Source organism: Ipomoea nil, unplaced genomic scaffold, assembly GCF_001879475.1.
Source record: "Ipomoea nil cultivar Tokyo-kokei standard unplaced genomic scaffold, Asagao_1.1 scaffold0019, whole genome shotgun sequence".
NCBI lineage: Eukaryota > Viridiplantae > Streptophyta > Magnoliopsida > Solanales > Convolvulaceae > Ipomoea > Ipomoea nil.
In genome coordinates this window covers 725,754-734,563 of record NW_017616447.1, presented here as the reverse complement: position 1 = coordinate 734,563, position 8,810 = coordinate 725,754, and the positions used below count along the sequence as shown (strand labels likewise).

Here is an 8,810-nt window from a genome sequence, read left to right as displayed (position 1 = left end):
GTCCGGGTTTGAAGGCAGGGGGAATGGGGGCAGCCAAGGTGCTGGGTGATAAATGGTTCCGGCTTGGTCAGGAGAGGAGAAGGGAGATTGGTTATGGTGGTGTTGCGGTGGGGAGTGGGCAGCAGAGGGGGGTACGGGAAGAGGGTGCTGTGGTGGGGGTGGTTGGCAGATTGTTGGCGGGGCAGTCAAGGGGAGGGGTTTCGGGTTTGGGGGTTGCTAGTAGTAATACGGCTGCTGTTGTGGTTGAGGGGGAGGAGAGGGGTTTGAGGGTGGATCCGAAACGGAGGAGGGGGCCGGGTGGTGAGGTGGTGAGCGAGGTAAGGGCTGTGCAGATGGAAACGGAGCATGACAGTTTGGTGGGACCTGGGGACCAGGCCCACCGTTCTCAATGAGTACCCTATTTTGGAACTGCCGTGGCTTGGGCAATCCACGGACAGTTCAGGAGGTGGTGGACTTAGTGTCCAAAAAGAAGCCCGAGTTCGTGTTTTTGATGGAAACTATGGTGGATAGGAGTCATGCAGAGAGACTACGAGTGAAACTGGGTTTTGAGGGTTGTTTTGCGGTTGATAGTGATGGTCAGAGAGGTGGTTTGTGCTTTCTATGGGCCAAGAATAATGGTGCACGTTTGATTAAATATTCGACTAATCACATTGACCTTGAGATTTCTTTGCCTGATAAGCCGCTGTGGAGGTTGACTTGTTATTATGGATATGCACAGAGGGATAGGAGGAGGGCTGCATGGGATTTTCTACGATCTCTCAAGGGGGTATCTAACCTTCCTTGGGTGGTTTTGGGAGATTTCAACGATTTATTAATGCAGTCGGATAAGAGAGGGAGGTTGCCACATCCTGTTTGTTTGATTGAGGGGTTTGTTGAAGCTCTGGATGACTGTGGTTTGATGACACTGCCTATGATTGGATACCCTTACACGTGGGAGCGTGGGAAAGGGACTGCTCGTTGGGTGGAGGAGCGCTTGGATAGAGTGGTGGCGAATATTGACTGGCTGCAGGGCAATGATAGGGCGAGGGTCATTAATATTCAAACTGACTCGTCAGATCATACTGCGCTGTTTATGGATATAGGAGGGGTGGATCATGTGTTGAGGCCCTGGGGATTCCGGTTTGAGAATGAATGGCTACTGGATGGTGGTTGCAGGGAGGTGTTGGAAAGGGAATGGTCTAATTCTCCAGATTTGGCGTTACAGGCCAGGCTTGGTGTGTGTGGCCGGGGTTTGAGGAGGTGGGGTGGTGATCGCCATCATAAGTATGGGAAACAGGTTGAAGGTATAAAGAAGGAGATGAATGGTTTACGGGGTAGTCGTGATCCTGTTTCTCTGGGTCGGTTTAGGCAGCTTGATAAGCAGTTGAGTGTGGTGCTAGCTCAGGAGGAAGCTTTCTGGAGGCAACGTGCTAAGCAGCACTGGCTTCAGGGAGCTGACAGGAATACGAAGTTTTTTCACAAGTATGCCACATACCGGAAGAAGAAGAATGTGATCCTGAGATTGAAGGATGATGGTGGTGTTTGGAGGGAGGGCAGTGCCTTGGACTCAGTGGTTACAGACTATTATAAGCAAATTTTTACCTCGGGGGGGGGGGGGGGGGGGGGGGGGGAGTCCAGGGAGTTTTAATGTGGATACCTTGCAGTCTCGTGTAACCAGAGAGCAGAATGATGATTTGTTGCGTCCCTTTGAGCAGGAAGAGGTGTGGAGTGCTTTATTTTCTATGGGCAAGGATAAATCTCCGGGACCGGATGGCATGAACCCGGGCTTCTATCAGGCCTTCTGTAACACCCCCATTTTCAATACTAAATTTTCCTTAATTTTAATATCTTTCTTAATTGCGAATTTTCAAAATCATAGCGGAAGCATTAACTAAACAAAAGAAAATGGGTGTTACCGCCACACTTAGGCAACCAACAACCTAAGTGCTAAGGCTAAATTTACAACTTGCAATAAACAACTCAAGATATATACTAGTACAAAAACAACAAACAATTCAACTGTCTAACTTATAAATGGTATCTCTACGTGGTTCACTCATTCTCATGCCCAATGCTCATGCAAGAGTTCCTGCAAAAACAATTAAAGAATAGAAAACAAAGAAACACACAAATTCAGCATAAAGCTTGTAAGATCTACTTCACCCCGTAAAACATTTTTTGCACATAGCACATAAGAGCAGAAAATTAGCATATAATATAAACCCTTTAAACATTTAATCTTTTCTTATCAATAAAGCATAATCATATAGAAACATAAATCAAATATGAAATACTCAGAATTTCCAACAACCATAATTTCCCAACAATACTCATAATTTTTAATACCAAATCAGTAGTTCTCACAATGGATATTTTAGGAACCTTTCAAAAGTAATATATTTTTTTCAACATGGAGGAACACCAATCTCAATGCAATGGGCAGGGTCTTGTTTCATCAAGCCCTAGTGAACAGTAATCACCATACTGAACACTACACAAAATCCCATTCAATCTCAAATAATGGGCAGGGTCTTAATTACTTAAGCCCTAGTGAACAGTAATTCTCTTTACTGAACACTACTCAAAAATCCCATTTAAACCAACCAAATGATGGGCAGGGTCTTATTCAATAAGCCCTAGTGAACAGTACTCACTCTACTGAACACTACGCAAAAATCCCATTAAAGTGGAACAGAACTAATACCTTAAGTGTGCACACCCCCAATGGGTTTCCAAGCCCAATAGGTAGTAACTAGCCCTAGTAGCCAGGATACGTTTCTACTGACTACTACTCAACAGGGTAAATATCCTAGTGGTAGACTCCGCTAACCACTCCTCAAAATACAACAGGACTAAAAGTCCTAGTGAGACAGGATATGTTTTCACAGCTCACTCCTCAAAATAACAGAGAGTTTTTAAGCTCCTTAGTGAGTCGGTATATTCAACCGCTCACTCCACAACAAACTGGGTCATAACCCAAGTATCCAGAATTTCACAACAGGATACTACACAAGTCTTAAGAAACAATTTCCTTTATCCTCAATCTTTATAAAAGTGACAACATTACTGATATTTCTCAAGCAAACAAATTCTCAACACCTCAAATAAGGAACCGACAGAAATTTTCAGAAGGTATGACCTATATTGCAAAATTTATAGAAATATATTGGTAACACATTTTCAGATGAACCAGATACAAGGTACAGTGAGTCTAGATTATACACAAAAATTTTCAAATCAATCCAAGGTCTAAAAGTATTTTTTCCCGAATTATTTCCCAACACTGCGCCAGACAGAAATTGAACTGGCAGCACACTACCTCCACTTTACGAAATTTTTATGGAAAAATCGAAACATATTTTTAACCAAAACTTTTTACAAACATCAATTATAACAAGTCTAGGTTCTCCATAAAAAAATTTCAAGCAAAAAGAAGTTTAGGAAGCAATTTTCACGAATTTTTCTTTCCAGCTGCGCCAGTCAGAATTTTCTCAGGCAATGATCAAATTGTGTAAAATTTATCATTTTTAATCACCACAAAATTACCATATCACATATGCAGGGTTTTCAAAACACATAGGAAAAGTGATTTTTGATTTGGGGCAAAAGAAATTTTAGTGAACATAAATCTTACCTGGTTTCCAAAATTAATAAAACCCTTGAACCGAATCTTATGGTCGCTTATCCGTAAAATCTCGAATAGATGATACTGGAGGGAAGAAACGCAAAGCGACGCCAAAATTGGAAAAGGATGGGAGTGTCGGCTGAAGATTATGATGAATGGGAGGATTTAATGAATCAGCTACTGATGAGGATGTGAACAATTAGACTACTACTTAAATACTTAACTAATAACTTGTATTATAAATAATAACTCTAGTTGTAGGGAACTAAAATACTTAAAAGCTTAATATAATATTAATATACATATTAGCTTACTAGTACTTAACATATATACATACGTAACATATATATATATATATATATATATATATATATATATATATATATATATATATATATATATATATATATATATATATATTATAATTTAGGTACATACGTAAATATGTATATATCTTTATATCTGTAACATATATATGTGTAAATATGTATATAATTAGAAAAGTTCTATATATTAATATTATTAGGCTTAGGAAAATATTTAAACAATCTTTATTATTAGGAAAAGTATATGTGTTTACATATTATATCACGATTAGGAAGCTATTAGGCTCAAAGAATAATATTTTTATAATAATATGGATTAGGAGACTCTAAATAATTTAGTCATGTACGCACATACGGTCCTCGTACAATGCCCAGAAAATATGGGGTGTCACACCTTCTGGGATGTCATTGGTAAGGATGTTTCTGATTTCTTGCTTAATTGTTTATCTAAGAAGTCTTTTCCTGCAAATTTGAATGATGCTAATATAGTATTGATCCCAAAAAAATGCTCCCCTGTATCTGTGGCTGATTTAAGTCCAATAGCTGTGTGCAATGTGCTGTATAAGATAATGGCGAAAATGATTGCTAATCGTATGAAACCATTGCTTGATGGTATGATTTCTGTTTCGCAAAGTGCTTTTTTACCTAGTAGGCTGATCTCAGATAATATACTTATTGCATCTGAGGTTGGCCATTATTTGAGGAGGAAACAGTTGGGGCAGGTTGGGTGGGCGGCCTTAAAACTTGATATGGCGAAAGCATATGACAGGATGGAGTGGCCTTTTGTGCAGCAGATGTTGATTGGCTTGGGTTTTGATGAAATATGGGTGCTGTTGGTAATGTTGTGTGTGCAGTCAGTACGGTACAGGGTTCTGGTCAATGGGAAGCCTACAGAGGAAATAGTGCCCACGAGGGGGCTGAGACAAGGAGATCCATTGTCTCCTTATTTGTTTATAATTTGTGCTGAGGGCTTATCATTGTTGTTGCAGGACTCTCAGGCTAAAGGGCTCTTACATGGTTGTAGAGTGGCTAGGGGGGCGCCATCTATCTCGCATCTGTTTTTTGCTGATGATAGATTACTATTCTTTAAGGCTAATTTGCAGGATGCTTTGGAGGTAAAGAAATGTCTGGGATTTTATGAGGCTTTCTCTGGGCAGGCGGTTAATTTTCAGAAATCAAGTATTACGTTTAGTCGTAATACACAGGTGGAGGTAAGGGACCTGGTTGCGAATTCCTTGGGGGTGGGCCAAGCTGATGATTTTGGGAAATATCTTGGATTGCCTTCTATTGTAGGCCGAAATAGGAGTGCAGTATTCGCATATGTTGAGCAGAAGTTGAGACAGAGGTTCGGTTCATGGAACAAGAGGCTGCTATCTAAAGCAGGGAAAGAGGTGCTTCTAAAGAGTGTAGCACATGCAATGCCTACCTACACAATGAGCATTTATTTACTCCCTATGACTTTGTGTAATGCTCTAGAAAGGTTGATGAACAGGTACTGGTGGGGTCACAGTAGCTCACAGGGCAGTATTCACTGGATGTCCTGGGACTGAATGTGTGTGCCTAAGAAGTTTGGAGGTATGGGTTTTAAACGTTTACATGAGTTTAATGTTGCACTGTTAGCCAAGCAGGGATGACAGCTCTTAACCAATCCGGAGTCCCTTGTGGCTCGTGTATTTAAAGCCAGGTATTATCCTACTTCTTCATTTTATGAAGCCACAATTGGTGGAAACCCGAGTTATGCGTGGAGAAGTATTTTTGCAGGTCAGACATTACTAAAGTCCGGTTGCAGGCGGAGAATTGGTAATGGAAGGACCACCAGGGTTTTAAATCATCCGTGGATACCTGATGCTATTGATCCCTATGTAGCCTCGACTCACCCAGGTCTGAGGCAGGAGCTTCTGGTTTCAGACTTGATTGATAATGCCACCAATGGGTGGAATAATGAACTGCTGGATGAGTTGTTTGCCCCACGAGATGTTTTGTTGAATAAGCAGCTCCCTGTTAGTTTGGATTGTGATGATGATTGGTTTTGGGGCAGGGATCTGAGGGGTTGCTACTCGGTTAAAGATGGTTACAGGAGGTTGGGAGAGGTAAATGGCCCATGCTTGCCAGTATGGGGTAATTTGTGGAGTTTACAGGTCCCCCCAAGATGGAGAATTTTTATGTGGAGAGCTTTGTCTGACATTCTGCCCACCCTTGATAATTTAATTAATAGAAGAGTTGAGTTGATTAATATTTGCCCAGTATGTGGCATGGAGGAGGAAACTATCATGCATGTTTTATGTTCTTGTTCTTTTTCTTCACAAGTGTGGAATTTTTCTCAACTGCTTATCCCTTCTTTTGATGGCAGGAGTTTTAGGCAATGGACAGATCTATGGCTTGGCAACTCGCTCACTTATAGTTCAGAGGCTCAGGGGAGGATATGTGGTTTGTTATACGACATTTGGATTGCCCGGAATGAGGCGGTTTGGGATGGTTGTTTGCCAATGCCATGTGTGGTGGTCAGGAGGTTCACAACGAAGTGGATTTCATGGACTGCAGCTGATCAGCATCGTAGTACCACGCGTGTAGCGCATGCATCTCCGGGTTTGGCTTCAGTGTTAGATGATGGTGTGATTTGTCGTGTAGATGCGGGCTTTCACGTACAAAATCATGCACCGGCTTATGGTTTTATAGTGCAGGAGATAGATGGAACCTTTGTGGCGGCAGGGAATGGTCCTCTTATTTGCCCATATGACCCCCTCTTGGCGGAAGCTATGGCTTTGTGTGAGACTTTATCATGGCTAAGGGATAATGGCTACTCAAGGATTTCAGTGGGCTCCGATAGTCTTGTTTTAGTTTCTAGTCTTAAGCATGCAAGTTCGTTTCGTACTTATTTTGGTTATGTTTTGCTAGCTTGCAATCATTTGTTATCTTCTATGACTAATTCATCAGTTATTCATGTTCGTAGGGATGATTTACAGGCTGCCCATGTTATGGCTAAGCATGTAACTGCCTCTTTGGAGGGATATTCCTCCTTCTTTCCTTGAGCCTGGAATGGCTAATGCAATATAAGTTTGTTGGCTTTCAAAAAAATTTTTTATTCGAAATAGGGAAATTTAAATGACTACACAAGTTAAAGGTTTTATGGCAAAGATGGTGGGTTACAATAGCTTATCCTTTTAGCTTAGACAATGTCCCTCTCCGAGGTCTTCTTCCAAATGATCCGTAGGGTCCTCGTCTCCTACGGCTATGGCTTCGCTACCGTCCTGGCCCTCGGTTTCGATTCCGGATCCTGTCTCGGCTTGAGTGCGACTAATGACGAACTCCCTTCTAGGCGCTTCATAGCTCCCTCGGTTGCCCTCGTTGCCTTGTTGCCCTGTGGGTGGTGGTCTTGCGCGTGTCAGTTGATTACACTGGAAGGCTTTATGGCCCTCTTCCCCATAGTTAAAGCAACGCAACGCGCTTCCTTGGTAATCTCTGCCTCAGTGTTCTTTACCATCTCCTGCAAGGGGCTTGTCCCCACTCGGTCCCGGGTTCCCATTACGGGGCCCTTGGGTTTGTTGGGAGCTGTCCCTGCGTTAGAGTCGGTCCTTGGTTTCTTTACGTTTGGTCCTCCGCCCCCATCGTTCCTTCTTTTCACCAGCTCTCCTCATTGCAGTGGCTGGATCCGATAGAGATTGGCGGCATGTGACAACCCAAAATTTAATTTTATAAATCCGATTTTAAGAAATTCCAAGATAGCGATTTTTACTCCCTAAAATTTTTTGCAAAAAGAACGGTGTTTGAATAAATTATTTTGAGTGAATTTTTAAATAAAATCCAACACCGAGAGTTTTAATTCCAAAATCCTAAATTTTCGGGTATTTCGCATACCAAGTTTTATACTGAGAAAACTATATGAGTGAAACCGGGAGATAACGGAGAAGCGTAAGTCAAGTGTTTGACTTGAAAACATTTTTGGGAAAATTATCTTTTAACCCCAAACTATTTTAAATAGCATTTCTAGCCCATGGTCCATGAAGCATGATGGACCACAAACCATCCAAAACTAGTCTGATTTCTTTCTTCCTGCCAAGTCCTATTTACTACTTTGCCATCAACCAATCATTGGCATTTATCCTAGGGTTTTGGACCCTATATAAACATCAATAATGCCTTATGTTTTCCTGATCATTCCCCTTGCCTCTCCATTCCCAGAAGCTCTGTAAACAAGAGAAAGAAACCATTACAGTAAGTATTCCACCTTCCTCAGCTGTTTATTTCATTCATCTTTCCCTTAAGGTTTCATCTTCCTTTGCTTAAATCTCTGAATTTCTATCTCTAGGCTTGGTTTGTATGGTTGCATGAAGAGTCTAGGAAGTGTCATCTGAGGAAGGAAAGGGAACCACACAAAGAAGAGGAAGAAGAAGCTGAGGTATAACCCCATGGATTCCCAAATCTCTTTTGACTCTGTGTAGTCATTGCTATATAGTTAGAAATGAGTAGAAATGCTAGAATATTGTGTGTTTGAGTTATTAGATGACTTATTGATGTTGTATTATGTGTTGGTGATGTTTTGGAAGTGGAAAAGTCGCTGAAAATGCTTTACAGGTGAAGAAGAAGCATCTGGTGCACAACACAGTGTGCACCAGATAGAAGTCACGGGCCTAGCCAACGGCCCACGAGGGGAGCCGCTAGCTAGAGCCGTGACGGACGGCCCTAGGCCGCCGCCGGGCGGTCCCAGGCTGCGGGGCTCCTCTAGCCCCGCCGCAAGCTCCGTTTGGTTTTGTCTGTGCAGTGGCCGGGCCCTTGTGGCTCAGCTACGTATCGTTTCAAACCGGGTGTCGCGGGCCCTTGTGGCTCGGTACCTTGGGGCCGTCATGGCGCACGCTTGTACTTTGATTTCGTTGAATTTGGAT

The 8,810-nt window shown here is 42.2% G+C and overlaps 1 protein-coding gene across 1 annotated transcript; it reads left to right on the top strand.

The window, feature by feature from the left end:
* The first annotated feature begins 4,310 nt into the window (after positions 1–4,310).
* On the top strand, positions 4,311–6,959 carry LOC109167594. Its single transcript, XM_019316945.1, has 2 exons — positions 4,311–5,422; positions 5,720–6,959. Exons 1-2 carry the CDS (start codon positions 4,311–4,313, stop codon positions 6,957–6,959), a joined length of 2,352 nt encoding a protein of 783 aa, XP_019172490.1.
* The last annotated feature ends 1,851 nt before the right edge of the window (positions 6,960–8,810 follow it).

Bases quoted from the DNA above. Each gene is read 5' to 3' on its own strand.
- LOC109167594 (XM_019316945.1), top strand. From the start codon at position 4,311: ATGGGGTGTCACACCTTCTGGGATGTCATTGGTAAGGATGTTTCTGAT. The intron at 5,423-5,719 runs GTACTGGTGGGG...GTCCGGTTGCAG, and splicing joins CTAGAAAGGTTGATGAACAG to GCGGAGAATTGGTAATGGAA.